The 17,072-nt window shown below is 58.8% G+C and overlaps 4 protein-coding genes across 4 annotated transcripts; 2 read left to right on the forward strand and 2 right to left on the reverse strand.

The window, feature by feature from the left end:
• Positions 1-42: 42 nt before the first annotated feature.
• Positions 43-6,015, forward strand: COL26b_003209 (uncharacterized protein; the record flags this gene model as incomplete). Its single annotated transcript, XM_053176110.1, has 2 exons — positions 43-933; positions 979-6,015. The coding sequence occupies 2 exons, from the start codon at positions 43-45 to the stop codon at positions 6,013-6,015; spliced, it is 5,928 nt and encodes a 1,975-aa protein (XP_053040010.1).
• A 431-nt stretch (positions 6,016-6,446) lies between these two features.
• COL26b_003210 (uncharacterized protein) lies at positions 6,447-7,459 on the reverse strand (the record flags this gene model as incomplete). The annotated part of the gene is made up of 2 exons (XM_053176111.1): positions 6,447-7,216; positions 7,267-7,459. The coding sequence occupies 2 exons, from the start codon at positions 7,457-7,459 to the stop codon at positions 6,447-6,449; spliced, it is 963 nt and encodes a 320-aa protein (XP_053040011.1).
• Positions 7,460-9,353: 1,894 nt separating this feature from the next.
• COL26b_003211 (uncharacterized protein) lies at positions 9,354-11,489 on the reverse strand (the record flags this gene model as incomplete). The annotated part of the gene is made up of 1 exon (XM_053176112.1): positions 9,354-11,489. One exon carries the CDS (start codon positions 11,487-11,489, stop codon positions 9,354-9,356), a length of 2,136 nt encoding a protein of 711 aa, XP_053040012.1.
• Positions 11,490-14,274: 2,785 nt separating this feature from the next.
• COL26b_003212 (uncharacterized protein) lies at positions 14,275-14,934 on the forward strand (the record flags this gene model as incomplete). Its single annotated transcript, XM_053176113.1, has 2 exons — positions 14,275-14,358; positions 14,452-14,934. 2 exons carry the CDS (start codon positions 14,275-14,277, stop codon positions 14,932-14,934), a joined length of 567 nt encoding a protein of 188 aa, XP_053040013.1.
• Between the last annotated feature and the right edge of the window lie 2,138 nt (positions 14,935-17,072).

Below are 17,072 nucleotides of genomic sequence, written 5' to 3' on the forward strand. Positions count from 1 at the left end.
CGAGTCCATCACCACTCATATCTCATACAACACTCACTCACAATGGCACCCGCAGACCTCGACACCGCCGAAGCCCAATGGCGGGCTCAATTCGAAGCCATGAAGACGGCCCTGGCCGGTCTGAAGCTGCCGTCCGCGCCACCATCTGAAGTGGACTTTGACGACGACTACGAGGGGTACTCCTCAGGAAACGGCGCACAGGACGTGTGGGATTTTATCGAAGACGACGACGAAGACGACTACAGCAGTGACCAGCTCGACGGCCCGGACGCACTCAACGGAGACGGCGCGTACGGCGCTGCCTGGTTTGCGAGCAAGTGCTCTGGCATTGCTGCGAAGAATGGCCTGGCCGAGGATGTGTTCCAGAGCCAGGTCATGAGCGTGCTGACCTCGGGCCGTGGCGACGAGGAGCTGCAGTCGCAGCTGGCTGACCTCATCGGCTTTGATGACTTTGACTTCATCATTGAGCTGCTCGGTCACCGCGACGAGATTGTGACCGCCGTCAAGTCACAGGGGGACCAGGAGGCGACTGGGCGACTGTTGACCAAATCCCAGCGCGAGGAGGCGCTGAGACGCCAGGACTACGAGCACAAGAATGCGGCCCTCGCTCCGGCCATGACCAAGGAGATTCAGTACCCCCACGTCTACAAGGCGTACAATGCCGGGAACTCTCTCAGCCACTCTGGCAAGAAGTACGCGCTCCCCACGGGGAGTGAGAGGCTGCAGTTCGAAAAGTACGAAGAGTACGCCATTCCTGCGGGAAAGAAGGGCGTCCTGGGCCCCGGCCAGAAGCTGGTCAAGATATCCGACATGGATGGCCTCTGCCGCGGGACCTTCAAGGGGTACAAGACGCTCAACCGCATGCAGAGTCTGGTGCATCCGGTGGCATACAGGACGAACGAGAACATGCTCATCTGCGCGCCCACTGGTGCTGTAAGTTGTCATCCCCTCAAGCTGTGGTGATACTGACGGGTGCAGGGCAAAACGGACGCCGCCATGCTCACCATCCTGCAAACCATCGGCCACTACTGCACGCCCAATCCCATCGAGGACCCGGCCACCACAGACTTTGCAGTCGACGCGCAAGACTTCAAGATCGTCTACGTCGCCCCGATGAAGGCGCTCGCGGCGGAAGTCACCGAGAAGCTCGGCAAGCGACTGGCCTGGCTTGGCATCAAGTGCCGCGAGTTCACCGGAGACATGCACCTGACCAAGGCCGAGATCGTCCAGACGCAAATCATCGTCACGACCCCTGAGAAATGGGACGTCGTCACGAGAAAGGGCACCGGCGACACCGAGCTGGTGCAAAAGGTCCGCCTCCTCATCATCGATGAGGTTCACATGCTTCACGACGAACGCGGTGCTGTGCTGGAGTCGCTCGTTGCCAGAACGGAGCGCCAGGTGGAAAGCACCCAGTCGCTGATCCGCATCGTCGGTCTGAGTGCCACGCTCCCCAACTACATTGATGTGGCCGACTTCCTCAAGGTCAACCGGTACCAGGGTCTCTTTTACTTTGACGCCTCCTTCCGCCCCGTGCCGCTGGAGCAGCACTTCATCGGCGTCAAGGGCAAGGCCGGCTCGAAGCAGTCCAAGGAGAACCTGGACCAGGTCGCCTTCGAAAAGGTCAGAGACATGCTCCAGCGGGACCACCAGGTCATGGTGTTTGTGCACTCGCGGAGAGACACCATGGTCACGGCCAAGATGCTGTACGAGAAGGCCGTGGAAGACTTTTGCATCGATCTCCTCGACCCGACCATGCATCCCGGGTACGAGAACGCGGTGCGCGATATGAAGTCGTCCAAGGCGCGGGACCTGCGCGAGCTGATCCCAAAAGGTCTCGGCGTGCACCACGCCGGCATGGCCCGTTCCGACAGAAACCTGATGGAGCGGCTCTTTGCTGAAGGAGTCCTCAAAGTGCTCTGCTGTACGGCGACGCTCGCGTGGGGTGTCAACTTGCCCGCCGCGGCCGTCGTCATCAAGGGCACCCAGGTCTACAGCGCCCAGGACGGCAAGTTTGTCGACCTCGGCATCCTCGACGTGTTGCAAATCTTTGGTCGTGCCGGTCGTCCGCAGTTCGAGGACACCGGTATTGGCATGATTTGCACGACACAGGACAGGCTCCACCACTACCTGACCACCGTCACGGAGCAGCAGCCGATCGAGTCCAAGTTCTCGACGAAGCTGGTCGACAACCTCAACGCCGAGATCGCGCTGGGCACGGTGACGTCCATCCCCGAGGCCGTCCAGTGGATCGGCTACTCGTACCTGTTCGTCCGCATGCAACGGAGCCCCATGAGCTACGGCATCGAGTGGGCTGAGATCAGGGACGACCCGACGCTCGTCCAGAGGCGCCGCACGCTAGCGATCCAGGCGGCCCGCACGCTCCAGCAGAGCCAGATGATCATCTTCAACGAGGTGACCGAGGAGCTCCGCAGCAAGGACATTGGCCGCATTGCAAGCCAGTATTACATCCTGCACACCAGCATCCAGATCTTCAACACCATGATGCAGCCGCAAGCCACCGAGGCCGACATCCTCAAAATGATTAGCATGAGCGGAGAGTTTGACAATATCCAGTCGAGAGACTCGGAGGAAAAAGAGCTTACCAAGATGAAGTATGACGTGGTGCCCTGCGAGGTCGACAGCGGCATCGACACGCCCCAGGCCAAGACGAACATTCTGCTTCAGGCGTACATTTGCAGAGCCCAGCCGGAGGACTTTGCGCTGGGCAACGACCTGAACTACGTGGCCCAGCAGGCCGGCCGCATCTGCAGAGCCTTGTTCATGATTGCCCTGAATAGGAGATGGGGCCACCAGTGCTTGGTCCTGCTCACGCTGGCCAAGTCGATCGAGAAGCGCATCTGGGCGTTCCAGCACCCCCTGCACCAGTTTGACTTTCCCAAGTCGGTGCTCAACCAGCTCGACGCCAAGGACAACCTGTCGATCGAGGCCATGAGGGACATGGAGCCCGCAGAGATTGGCAGCCTCGTCCACAACCAGAGCGCCGGCAAGAAGATTGCCCACATTCTCAACAACTTCCCCACGGTCAGCGTCGAGGCTGAGATCGCCCCTCTTAACCGCGACGTCCTCCGCATCAAGCTGTTCATCTACCCAGACTTCAAGTGGAACGACCACGTCCACGGCACGTCCGAGTCGTACTACATCTGGGTCGAAAACTCGGAGACGTCCGAGATTTACCACCACGAGTTCTTCATCCTCAACAGGAGAAAGATTCACGACGACCACGAGCTCAACTTCACCATTCCCCTCTCCGACCCCCTGCCGAACCAAATCTACGTGCGGGCGGTCTCTGACCGGTGGCTCGGCGCCGAGACGGTCACGCCCGTCTCCTTCCAGCACCTCATCCGCCCCGACACGGAGAGCGTCTACACCGACCTCCTGAACCTGCAGCCGCTGCCCATCAGCGCCCTGAAGAACCCGGCCCTCGAGGAGATTTACGCCCAGCGCTTCCAGTTCTTCAACCCCATGCAGACGCAAATCTTCCACACCCTCTACCACACGCCTGCAAACGTCCTCCTCGGCTCGCCCACGGGCAGCGGCAAGACGGTCGCGGCTGAGCTCGCCATGTGGTGGGCGTTCAAGGAGCGCCCCGGGTCAAAGGTCGTCTACATCGCCCCCATGAAGGCCCTCGTCCGCGAGCGTGTCAAGGATTGGGGCGCCCGGCTTGCGCGGCCCCTCGGCCTCAAGCTGGTTGAGCTGACGGGTGACAACACGCCCGACACGCGCACGATCAAGGACGCCGACGTAATCATCACCACCCCTGAGAAGTGGGACGGTATCTCCCGTAGCTGGCAGACGAGAGGCTACGTCCGCCAGGTCAGCCTGGTCATCATTGATGAGATCCACCTGCTCGCCGGCGACCGCGGCCCGATTCTGGAAATCATCGTCTCGCGCATGAACTACATTGCGGCGTCCATCAAGAACTCGGTCCGCCTGCTCGGCATGTCGACGGCCTGCGCGAACGCGACGGACCTGGGCAACTGGCTCGGCGTCAAGGAGGGCCTTTTCAACTTCCGACACTCGGTCCGCCCCGTCCCGCTGGAGCTCTACATTGACGGCTTCCCCGAGACCAGGGGGTTCTGTCCGTTGATGCAGTCAATGAACCGCCCGACGTTCCTCGCGGTCAAGACGCACAGCCCCGACAAGCCCGTCATCGTGTTCGTCCCGTCTCGAAGGCAGACCCGCCTGACGGCCAAGGACCTCATCAACTATTGCGGCATGGAGGACAACCCGCGACGGTTCCTCCACATGGACGAGGACGACCTGCAGCTCAACCTCGCCCGCGTCAAGGACGACGCCCTCAAGGAAGCCATCAGCTTCGGCATCGGCCTGCACCACGCCGGTCTCGTCGAGTCTGACCGCCAGCTCGCCGAGGAGCTCTTTCTCAACAACAAGATCCAGATCCTGGTCGCGACCAGTACCCTCGCCTGGGGCGTTAACTTGCCCGCTCACCTCGTCGTCGTCAAGGGCACGCAGTTTTATGACGCCAAGATCGAGGGCTACAAGGACATGGATCTGACAGATGTCCTCCAGATGCTGGGCCGCGCCGGCCGCCCGCAGTTCGACAACTCGGGCGTGGCGCGCATCTTTACACAAGACGCCAAAAAGGACTTTTACAAGCACTTTTTGCACACCGGCTTCCCCGTGGAATCCTCCCTCCACACCGTCCTCGACAATCATTTGTGCGCCGAAGTCTCGGCCGAGACTGTCGTCACGAAGCAGGACGCCCTGGACTACCTCACGTGGACGTTCTTCTTCCGCCGCCTGCACAAGAACCCCTCGTACTACGGCCTCGAGATCTCCGCTGAGGAGCACAACAGCATCGCCGCGCAGACGATGGCCAACGACTACATGATTGAGATGATTGACAAGTCCCTGGGTGAGCTGGCAAAGTCCAGCTGCGTCGAGGTGTTCCCCAACGGCGATGTCGACCCCACGCCCTTTGGCAAGATTATGAGTTACTACTACCTCTCTCACAAGACCATCCGCCACCTCGTCAAGCACGCCAAGGCCCAGGCGTCTTTTCTCGATGTTCTGTCGTGGATGTCGCGCGCAACCGAGTACGACGAGCTCCCGGTCCGCCACAACGAAGACCTCATCAACGACGAGCTGTCCCGCAACCTGACTTATTCTGGCAACTCCTTTGGCCTGCCCATGTGGGACCCCCATGTGAAGGCCTTTCTCCTGCTCCAGGCGCACATGTCGCGCATCTCCCTGCCCATCACGGATTACGTCGGTGACCAGACCAGCGTGCTTGACCAGGCCATCCGTATTATCCAGGCCTCCATCGACGTCCTCACGGAGCTGGGCCACCTTTCCAGTTGCCTCGAGTTCATCAAGCTCCTGCAGTGCATCAAGTCGGCTCGCTGGCCCACCGACCACCCGGCCTCCATTCTTCCCGGCGTGGGCGTGGACACGCTCAAGAACGACACGTCGGACCTCACCCTCGCCAAGATTGGCGCTCTGGGATCCCCGGGCAAAGTTACGCAGCTGGCGAAGAAGCTCTCCGTCGCGCCGCACCAGCAGCCTCGCTTCGCAAAGGCCGTCGCACAGCTCCCGAACCTCGCCGTGTCGGTCCCGGAGACGACCGCGCTGTCGGTGTCCGTCGACCTCCGCCGCCTGAACCCCCTGACGGAGCGCGACGCCCACGTCTACGCACCGCGCTTCCCGAAGCCGCAAAATGAAGGCTGGTTTGTCGTCCTGGCCGACACGGCCCGGGACGAGGTCATCGCCGTCAAGCGCGCGGGCTGGTCTCAGGGCGCCGGCAGAAGCGTCGCCGTCGGCTCCAAGCCCACGGCCCGCGCCAACTTCAAGGTGCCCGAAGCCGCTCAGGGCAGGAAGCTCGATGTGCTCGTCGTCAGCGATGCTTATGTAGGGCTAGAGTACAGGATTGGCGGGATCGACATCCCGACGGCGCCCGTGGTGGACGACGATGTAGACAAGTCCAAGAAGGCACAGGCACAGCAGAGCGGTGGTGGTGCCTCTCGGGCGTAAGGCCTTGATGACATGATGGTATTAGATGGAGCCAAGCCATGCTATGACGAATGCAGCCCGCGCTCATGATGAAACTATACAGAAGGATAGAAAGGAAACCCCTTTGCCACCAAAACAATGCTTTCTCGCGAGAGATGCTCTCTCTGTAAAACCCAGTACCGTAAAACAGCCATGCAGTGATGCCGCATGCGAAAATCAAACCCTGTGCCGTGATCCCATTTGAAGAAAAGCCCAATAGTCCATACCCAAACGCCTCGCACCATGCTTGATCCAGAAATGTGGTTTGTCGTGTACTGCATGATTATGTCCTCAGCCAGTCCGGATCGTGTCGTTTGTCTCAGAATGCCCAAAAAAACAGTCGTCAAATATCCGTCTCTTCGTACCGTCGTCTCATGTTGCAGAAAGAAAGGCCCAATCTTCCAGAGCCTGACTCAACAACACTTCCTCCGCGCCTTGGCGGCGCCATCATCGGTATTCTGCTCCGTGCCTCCCTGCTCGACGGTGACGGCGGGCGAGAAGCCGGGCGAAAAGAGCCAACTGCGCCGGTCCCGTCCCACGCGGAAGCTGCCGCGCGGGTTCATGCCGTCAAAGTAGCCGCCGTCCATGCCGGACTCATAGCCCGGCGTGCCGGGGGTGGCCGTCGCCATGAGCAGCGCCTGCTGCATCTTGCGGTTCTGCTCGACGAGCTTGCGCGTCACCACGCGGAACACCTCCTCCACGCCCTCGCCGCTCTCGGCGCTGATCTCGTGGCACGCGTCCCACCCGACCTCCTGGCCCCAGAAGCCCGAGCTGCGCTTCGACGAGGGGCTCCGCGGCTCACCGCCGCCGCCGCCGCTGCCGAACTGGCTGTGCACCTGCGACGAGGACGTCCGCGGGTCGGAGGACGACAGCAGCGAGGGCATGCCTGTCGGTGTGGCCGTGGGCGGCGGCGTGGATGCCAGACCCGGGGCGAGGTTCTCGGCGACGTAGGCTATACAGCGCTCGAAGGGCACCTCGCGGCGGGAGGGGTCGCGGGCGACGATGTCTGCCTTTGTGCCGACGACGTGCAGGACAACGTCGCCGGGGAGGTTGCGGCGCAGCTCGGTCAGCCAGATGCCCATCTCGGTGAAGGACTGGGCGTCCGTGATGGAGTAGCAGAGGATGCAGGCGTTGGCGCCGCGGTAGTAGAGGCGCGATATGGAGCGGAAGCGTTCCTGGCCGGCTGGGTTTGTTAGTCGATACGTATAGAACATTGGGGAGAGCAAGACGTACCCGTATCCCAGATCTGCAGGCGCACCATGGTGTCGGTATCGGTGTCGACGACGCGCTTGGTCATGAAGCTCGCGCCGACGGTGGACGTCGTCTGTGCCGGGTTGAAGGAGCCCTTGCAGTACCGCATGACGAGGCTCGTCTTGCCGACATTCTGGGAGCCGAGGACGACGATCTTTGCCTCGAGGGACGACATTCTGAGAGGCAGGGAGAGAGAGGAGGGGAGAAGGGAGAAGCGCGGTCGCGCGCTGGTGATCGGTCGGGATCGGTTCGATTCGGGCAGTCGGCGATGGTGACCGAGAGTGACGAAAAAAGGGGGCCCGGTATGTTGTTGAAGAATTCGCGAGACGAGCTGGACGACGTGTGTGGGTGCTGTGGTTCCTGGATGTGGCTGTCGTGCTAGTCTTGGGCTGGAGGAGTGGTCCGAGTACTCGAGGCACGATGCGATGTTTGGTACGTAGTGGGTGCCGTCGGGTGTGGCTTTCGTTTGCTGTAGTACGAGGGAGGCAGACAGGCACTCTCGAGGCACTTTTTGGATCTAAGGATAGTCACGCCGCGCCAAGTGTGATGTAGGCACCCACGAGGTCACAGATCGGCCGATGCGGCGCGTGGTCTCGGATGCCGGCGGGGGGGAAGGGTATGCGCTGGAATGGCCTTCTACGGCTTGGTCTAGAAAAGGAGACGGAAGCGTGCGATAAGGAAAGTGTGTGGTGAGGCAGGGACGAGGGTGGGCGGGGCTGGTGTTTTTGTTGATGTTTTGTTGTTTTATTTTCCCTCGCCGTACGTAACATGGGGGGATGAGAGTGAGGGATCATTGATCACGGACGGTATGGGGGGGACGGGGGCTAGTCTTGTGAGATGTAATCGGCTTTATTTTGCGGGGCGAACGAACGGCCGGCTCGACGGTTGCAACACACACACACACACACTCTCACACACAGACGCTCTCCGAAAAGGAATACCAGAAAGTCAAGTTTCCAGGGGGAGATTGGAGTTGCGCCGTCGTTCGTTTCTCGTTTCTTTCTGAGACCTGCTCCAGAGGCCTGGGTATGGGATTTAGTGCCCGCCGCGGGGAGGCCGTTGGGATGATGCTGCTTTGCCCGCCGTGCACACCGAGCCTCTCTCAGCTGACGAAGACGGCGACGTGCCATCGGCGGGGGAGGGCTGCATGGATTAGATGAGGGTCGTGTCGTATGCATGAAGAGCAGAATTCGGTAGTGCTTAGAATGCCCGTCTCTGGTGGTGTGATTCGAGAGGCTGCCACTGTTCGTAAACCAAACCTAGGTAGGCCAAAGAAAGGTAAGGCTATCTCACCACCACAGACCTCGGTGAGGGTGACCTCCCCGGAAGGTCTGTGAACGCGGAGGTGGCTCAGCGCCGGCGACCGCTGAAACAAGCGCTGCATTCTGGCGAGACGGCGCCAGGGACGCTAGACGGTCGATGTTCGGCGCATTGTGGGAACAGCAGGTCGCGTGGTGAGCCTGCTCCCCACCGTTCGCTTTCTTCACAATGCAGCATGGCGTCATCGTTCACCTTTCAGCCAGCAGCATCCATTCAACAACGTTCGGAGGACGCTGCTCCCGTCGCAGACTCGACGCGCCCCGGAGCTTTGCTGACCATTGGGACGAACAACGGCCGGGCGGTCGACACGGCGTCTAATGCACGTGCAGACCAGCCCAATCAGTCAACGTCCTCGGCATCTCGTCCGACGACGCCACCGCTGATCCCCCACGCCGGCGACCGCTGGTTTTGTCCAGCAGCCGCCGCCCCTTTGTCGGTGAACCGGTCGTTGGCGCGCCAGGTACAGAAATCTCACAGGTCTCGGTCGACTTCACGTTGGAATGCGCAGTCACGGGTAGATTGGAGGCTCTAAACTTGGGCTGAATCTGGCCCCCACTGGAACGTATCGCCACACATCAACGTTACGGCGCGAGCAACCATATTCTAATCTTAGTCTTCTTTCATTACGTCGTCACAGTACCATCGCATCATTTGGCGCGACCTTATACTATACATTAAGTAGTCTATCGGGGGTATTATCCTTCTGTCGCTTTTGTCTATAGTCTATCCATCCAGTAGTAAATCAACGCTTACAAAACAACGTGGACGGTCTTGGCAACGCTGGGGGTGCCGTTGGCGTTCAAGACGAACAGGTAGTAGTAGCCGGGAAGGAGGATGCCGTAGTCCTCGGGCAGCTTGGCCGAGTACTCGTTGCCGTTGACCTGAAAGTCGAGGGGAATGCGGCGCTGGTCCGTGTTGGACGAGTGCGTGACGCTGCCGGTGCGGATCAGCGCGACCTTGGCCGGGCCCTCGCAGTTCTCGACCGTGAAGGTGATGGTCGCGCCGGCCTTGACGGGGTCGGTGCCGATGGTGGCAATGTTGGGGCGCGCCGCGAGGGTGCCGTCCGCGTTGAAGAGGTAGGGCGGCTGGAAGATCTCGCTGTCGGCGTGGTCGACCGTCTTGTCGCACTTGGCCGTGGAGCCGAGGATGGTCTGCACGTAGCAGAGGCCGCCGCCGCCAGAGAAGACGGTCGCATCGGGCATCAGGATGGAGACGGAGTGGTAGTTGCGGGGGACGGCCATGGGCGCCATCTGCTTCCACTCCTTGGTCTCGGGGTTGAACAGCTCGGCAATGAGGATGCCGTCCGTGTTGGTGAAGACGAGGGACTTGCGCTGGCCGCCGGTGACGAGGACCTGGCCGTCGGGAAGGACGACGGCGTTGGCGAAGCCGCGGGGGAAGGCCATGTCGGCGACACGCTCGACCTCGGCGGGGGTGTTGGGCTCGCCAATGGTGGTGATGTGGGCGTGGTTGTTGGCGACGCTGTCCGTGTAGTCGGGGCTGCCGCCGGCGGAGAGGATCTTGCCGGCGACGGCGTCGTACATGACCCAGACGCCGCACATGGCGTTCTGGTCGTCGCGGGTGGCCGCCTTCATGACGGAGCCGTCGCCGTCGGTGCCGTACCAGTGCTGGTCCTTGCTGGGGCCGGCCTGGTAGACGCTGCCGTTCTTCCAGCCAAAGAGCCACGCGTGGTTGTCCTCACGCCAGATGCCCTCGTGGTCGACGGTGAGCATGGGCTTGACGTCGGCGCCGTTGAGGAGGGTCCACTCGTTGGTCTCGGGGTCGTACATCTCGCCGTTCTTGCCCTCGCGGGGACCCGAGTAGGCGCCGCCAATGGTGAAGATCTTGCCGTTGGACAGCGTGGTCGAGGTCTGGTAGCCGCGGGCAATCTTCATGTCGGGGCCGCGGGTGAAGTTGTTGGTGGCCGGGTCGTAGATGGAGACCGCCTCGGCGTCGGAGCCGCCCTGGACGACGATGCGGCCGTCCTGGAGCTGGCTGATGCCGGGGCAGAACATGTCGTGGTGGGTGTTGGTGACGGTGCGCTGGGAGATCTCGCCGGTGGCGAAGTTGTAGTCGCCGTACTGGGTCATGCCAGAGGCGCCGCCAAAGGCGTCCTTGCCCCAGGAGGAGAAGAAGAGCAGCCTGTCGGGCTGGGGGTAGGCGGGGACGATGTAGGCCGCGACGGGGATGACGGGCAGGCGGATGAGGTCTCCCCACTTGCCCTCGACGGCAGGGTTGTAGGTCTCGGGGACGTGGATGGTGGTGAACTGCTTGTCCTGGACCCAGAAGAGCGAGTTGGCGGGCTCGGCGCCCTTGATGTGGCAGACGTTGTTGATGTTGTCGTGGACGGACTTGGTGCAGTCCTTGGTGTTGGAGCAGAGCTCGGCACAGGCCTGGACGGTGGTGACGTCCTTGACCATCTTGACGCTGGTGCCGGTGTAGTCGGTGTTGAGGCAGACGCGGAACTCCTTGTCGGTGTTGGGGACCTTGTACGACTCCTCGTCAAAGGGGCAGGTGGCGAGGAAGGAACCCTCGGGCAGGTCGTTGGTCATGCGGATGGAGACGAAGCGGCCGTCGGCGGCCCAGTTCATGTTGTTCTTGTTGTCCTTGACGTGGCAGAGCTTGTCCTCTGTGTCGTAGACGGCACGGTAGCAGCGGGCATCCGTATCACAGATCTGGACGCAGTCCTTGGTCGAGGCCACATCCTTGACGACCTGGAGGCTGTTGCCGCCATACTGGTAGTCGGAGCCGGGGCAGACGGTGTACTTGACGCCGACGGGGGTCTCCCAGACGGCCTCCTCGTTGGGGCACTTGGTGATGGCCGCGGAGGACAGTTGTGAAAAGAGTGTGGCGGCAGCGAGTGCCGTGTAAGTGTTTGAGCGAACCATGATGTGTCGAATGAGTGTAGTAGATGTTGAGTGAGTGTATGTGGAGTGAGTGTGATTATCAGATACGTATGAAAGAAGGACCGTATCTGTTATTAGGACAACGCACTGAAAAGACTACTAAAGGAAAAGAACGAAAGGCAACTCTTGGTGATCCGCGAGAGCGACGTTGGAGAGAGAGTCCCAAGTAAACAAGAGGAGGGAGAAACCTGTTCATTTTGTATATACGCTCACTCGATGCCAAGTGCTGCGGTCCTCCCTCCAGGAGACACAGGTCCATCGAGGAGTGGAAACCTGGGAGCCCCCCGCTGGGCTGCGCCATCCCGCAGGTACGGTGTGGCCCGATAGAGTCTGCCAGGGGAACCGACGACATCGTCGAGGCCGAGAGGGCGCTGGCGAATAGGAACCGAACGCGAGCAGGAGGATCTCCATACGAGAAGGGATAAGGTGGAAACAGAGTCCTGGCGCGCTAAGTGTTGGGCGGGCGGAGGTCCAAGCCAAGGTTGCCGTGATGTGGGATCCGAACGTGTGAAGGCACCGCAACCTGTGGAGTGCTTAAACGCCTGCCCGGTCACCTCTGAAGAGACGTCGACGGCCATCGTCCATCGAAGGTTTGGACGCCTTCCCCTTGGCCTTCCCTGCCATGGGGCCCGCAGTTTGCCCCGTTTCCGTCGTTGCTCTGGGGCTCTTGCGGTTGAGTCGCATGACTGATCGCCGGCACGGCCATCGAGCAAGACTCTGTAGGAAAAAATTCGTCTGAACTTCATGCGAGACAAGCTTCGCTGCTGTAAAAGCTGTCAATTAGAGTTCCCGTCCGTTCCCGTCGTCTGATGTACCGGAAGTTCGGCTGACGTAAACCTGCCGCTGTCAGCATCATCCCAATAGCCTCACCGTCGACGTTCACCTCGCGCTGCCATCACCCCTGCTCCGCGAGGGAGTGATTCCTCCCCACGGCCAAGGAATTAAGGTGAACGGAGAAGACCGAGCAATTGCCCGGCGACCACAGGTTGAGGCCATCGTGCACAAAATCCTCTGTCGGATGCAGGACAAACTCTCAATGTCGTACGCAGACCGCCGCACGCCTCCGGACCACTTGGTTCGACACCGCGTCTTCGTATCGCGATAGCTTCGACGATCGATGAGAAATACGACGAGAGGCGCCGGCCAACTGCCTTCGAATGGCCAGACCCAACAGGCAGAAATGCTGCCAGCCCTACGGGTTCAAAACACCGGTAATCTGCGTCGGAGCATGGTTGAACGCAGACCTCATCGCTGGGAGTTGTGCAACGAAAATAGCATCCGAAAATGTGGGATATCCGTAGGCGATGTGGGATAAAAATCTCCCAGGGCGCCAACTCAAAAAGTTTCCAGAGATCTCGGAGCCTCGATGGCAGGGGTCACCCGTCTACCGGATTATGAAACAAGGAATACAGTGTGTCGATCTCTTTGGGCTTGGCCTGCGCTCCCCTGCCCGTTTGAGATGCCGCTAAACCAAACAAAGTTGGGCGGCCAAGGCCATCGTGGAGCTGCCCCCGTTCCCCTTTTTCCGAACCGCAATGTCTTTTTTATTGTTGGCGCCGCCCGTATGACTCGCATTCATGTTCGTCTGCGGGAGCTGAGTCGCTCACGCGATGGATAACTATGCACATCTTATGATCTGCCCACCGGCCCCATGGGCTGTGCAGCGGGTGTTCGTGCACAGAAGCTTCGTATCCCGTCTTGCTCTCCTGAACGAATTTCCCATGCACAATGCGACTTGTGCGATCTGACGTCACCGCTTGGACAGGGCCGGATGTAACGGGACAAGGCAAAGTAAGACTCCGATCGCCGGGGCGGAGGCTCTGCCGCCTCCCTGACGACACCCCTCCCGGTCCCCGGCAAGTAAGACTTCCTGCGGCGGGCTTCTACTCATATCCTGCCTGCGAGTTGCGATTATTCGCCGGGAAACGTTGGTCTGCTGGACAGTTCGAAGCAGATCCGACGGGTTTCGTTGTGGTCCGAAAGCATTCTCTGTGTTGATCGTGATTGTGCCATTCACTTGGAGCCTGTCGCGCATCTGCTCGAACACGCGCAGCACCTTCTCCTCACTTTGAAGGTATTTTCCCAACTGCATTTTGACGAATTCCTCTCTCTTTCCAGAATCAGAAAACGCTTGGAGAATCGGGAATCGAGGCGCCATTTTCTTTTGATCGTCTGGCGGTGTCGTGGGTGGGTGCCTGCGTTGGTAGTGGTTTGTTGCGGGAGGAAAGGAAAGGAGGCACAGGCGAAGAGAGACAAGGGAAAAAGAGATCAAGGCAGGACAACGCGCACAAGAAACAACTGCAACAACAATATCACCTAACTTACATTCGTCTTACACGACTAGACTCGGATTATGCGTCAATGAAGGGTCTCAATCACCGGGCAAGCTGACATATTATCACACACGATTCGACGTTTCAAACCACCAAAGGCAAGGCAACCCAAGTACACGCGAAGCGTACCAGTGGCGATAGTCTAAACTGTGACTATACGCCCTCTTCAAACCATATAATGTCGCCTGGTAAACCCCAAACCAGCTTTGCATGTCTGCTCGCGCCTGCTGTGTCATGGTCCACCGTACCTGCCATCCAGACCTCACCTGCCTGCGCTCTCCAAGCGAGTCTGCACTTGCCAATCCTGGAGCCCCGCTTTCTTCTGTTCAACTTCACTTTATCGTCGTTGCCTCTGTCGTCCTCCATCATCCTCTCTGGCACTTACCATCCAACTCTATTAGTACCCAAGTACATACGCAAATATGCCAAGCGCAATGAACGCTGTGATTGATAACCTGAAGAAGAATGTGAATGAGGCGAAGACAATGGCCGCGAATATGGACTGCCTCATTCAGCGGGTTCCTTGCCCAGCGAGGCACTTGCGTGCTATGCTAAGCGACGAATTAACGAGAGCAGTAGATTGGCTGTCAAAATGCTCCGATGCATTACAGGAAGCCCGGCCAAAGATCGAGAGACTGCCAATGGCTGATTATGTCCGGCAAACTTTAGCCTGGCCTCAAGAGCTTACCAACCTTCGCGAGACCCTGACTGCCACCAACGAGGAATCGAAAGCGCGGCAGTGCGAGACAATCGGACGACTGAAGCGAGAAATCTTGAGACTTCGAGACGAAGCTGCGAAGACCGAAGATAGGCAGAAAGCCACTGAGGTCGAGCAGATGAAACGGATACTTCGAGAAGATGCTGCGAAAGCGAAGACTGAAGCTAGGCAAGAGGCCATTGAAGTCGAGCAGATGCGCCGGCAGCTCCAAGAGCAGGCACAGCAGCACACCCGCGAGATCGATCATAGGCGTCGGCGGAAGCACGTAGCAGAATATTCGGCCGACGACTTAAGACGCTCTGTCAAAGCATACGTCCAGGTTGTTCGACAACGACGCTCTCGAGAAGAACAGCGATACTTTGCTAGCCCGGTATGAGAGCCAAGAGCTGCAAGAGTAGTTGCCGTTCCGCAGAGACCATAGAGCCACAGGAGGCAAAGTCGCAACCGACGATTGCCACGATGAGTCCTATGTAGCGGCGCTCGAGGACACGGCGATGGCCATATATAAGCTCAGAGAGCAAGTCGGCCAGCTGGTCCCCGGACCAGAGCAAGGAGTGGCCAAGTTCGCCCGTGGTGACGAGACGGCGGCGCACAAAGAGGCACGCCCGGCCAAGAAACACCGCGCGGCTAACCCAACTCTTCCGGGTTCGTCGGAGTGGAGAGAAGTCATCGGAGACGTGGTTGATCTGCTCAGCAGTTTTGACGTAGAGGCGGTGCAATCGTGCAACTATGGCGTCGATGATGCCATACAAGAAGTTCTGTCTTGTCTGATCCTTGACAGGTGCCGTGCTAGTCTCAGGGTCTTAGTCGATGGGGAAGGAGAGACAGAGTGGTACTGCATGACACGGATTAGAGACTATGGCTTCGGGCCTTTAGCTATTTGCGATGACTGCAACTTGTTCCAGTGTATACATTTGCGACGTCAGGCTGATGGGATCATATGCATTAAACAGGGCTGATTCAATACATTACTTCATCTCACTATGTATTCGTTATTTTATAGAGACTGTTTCATCACTTGCTTGCTTTACTATGATAGTTTAACTATCCGTGACGTAGTACTTAACTGCTCTGTAACATGCGTATAACATCATTTTAAAGGAGGATTATGAAATTCCAAGTATTGAATCGAACCGTGCTTGAATTTTCATCATAAGTATTCTCTATCTGGTGGGAATCTCCGTAGTGAGTGTCATCAGTGACCACCGCGACCAGGTTCTCCGTGACCTCTACCGCGGTATCCAACCTTCTGGCCTGTAGGGCCTGCCTCGTCCCCAGGGCCGCCCTTTTCAGCCTCGGAGCCTGTGTCATCATGGCGGCTTTGCGTTGGAGAGTTTCCAGTATGGTCTTGATGCGGTTTCTGGGGCGCGTGGTCGAAAAGTTCTCGCCAGTGGAAGGTCGCGCAGGTTGTCAAGTTTCGAAGCGAAATCGCTCCTTGAGGATCTTTTCGTCAACATCGCCGTATATGTCCTTCTCACAGGCGAAACGATGCTTGATGCGAATATTTGGGTCATAGCTACAGTAGAACAGCATATACTCATAGCCTTCTGCTCCAAGCATTTCGGGGCGCCTTGAGCGGCTGGCGTTGAATGTCGTGGGCAAGATATCAACACCATTGAATGCGTAAAGCTGTATGGTATCTCCTGACTTGGCGTCGTCGGTTCTCAATTGAACTGCAGCCAGCAGTTTTTATTAACGTCTTCGCCGCCCTGGAATCGAAGGACGTCCTTTTCCTCTAGATTGGATCCAGCGGACGGCTTGAGGTGGACGCGAATGATCATCGGGGCGCGTTTCAGCAAAGTGAGGCGGCCTGCGTCACCGTCGGAGCGGTACCTACGGCAAAACACCCGTTTCACGGCCATGCCCAACCCCTCCGACTTGCCGTCCCAGCTCACCAAGGTCATCTCTGCGAGGAAAGCCGCGTAGGGTGAGTCAATCTTCTCCCAGTCCGTAGCCCGTTTTCCAGGTATTCGAGTCCGCAGAGAAGGAGTTCCTTGCGGCTCCACAGAGTCTCGCGCATGATTTGCGACTCGCAAAGTGAGAAGGACGAGGTGTCGTTCTTGCCGACGGCGTTCATGATCTCCTGCTTGAGGACTGGCGCGTTGTCCTTGTATTCGTCGCTTTGGAGATCTCTCCAGGCCAGTTCCCAAATGAGGTTCGAACCCGTATCGTTGTCGGGGCCAGACGGGAGCATCACGACAGGTATCTCACAAGGACAACTAGGACGTCCAGAGCACGAGTCGTAGTGCTAGATGCTCCATTGACTATCTTCTCCCCGAGTGGGTGTGGCCGTTCAGTCGTAATCCTCTCGAACAAGATCTCACCGTACAGCTTGCGCATGTCAGATAAGGCCCTGATTTTCTCGAGTATACCATCCATTGCTGATGTTGTTCTTTGGAGACAGTGGGGTTTTTTTGGGACTGTTTTTTTTTCTTGTTGCTCTTCTTTCTTCCCATCGTCTTTTGGGCAGGTGCGTATCTAAGAGGTGAGCTGTGAAAACGTTGTGTTCTAATC

This window comes from Colletotrichum chrysophilum (assembly GCF_026319265.1).
Source record: "Colletotrichum chrysophilum strain AFK26 chromosome Unknown scaffold_17, whole genome shotgun sequence".
Lineage (NCBI taxonomy): Eukaryota > Fungi > Ascomycota > Sordariomycetes > Glomerellales > Glomerellaceae > Colletotrichum > Colletotrichum chrysophilum.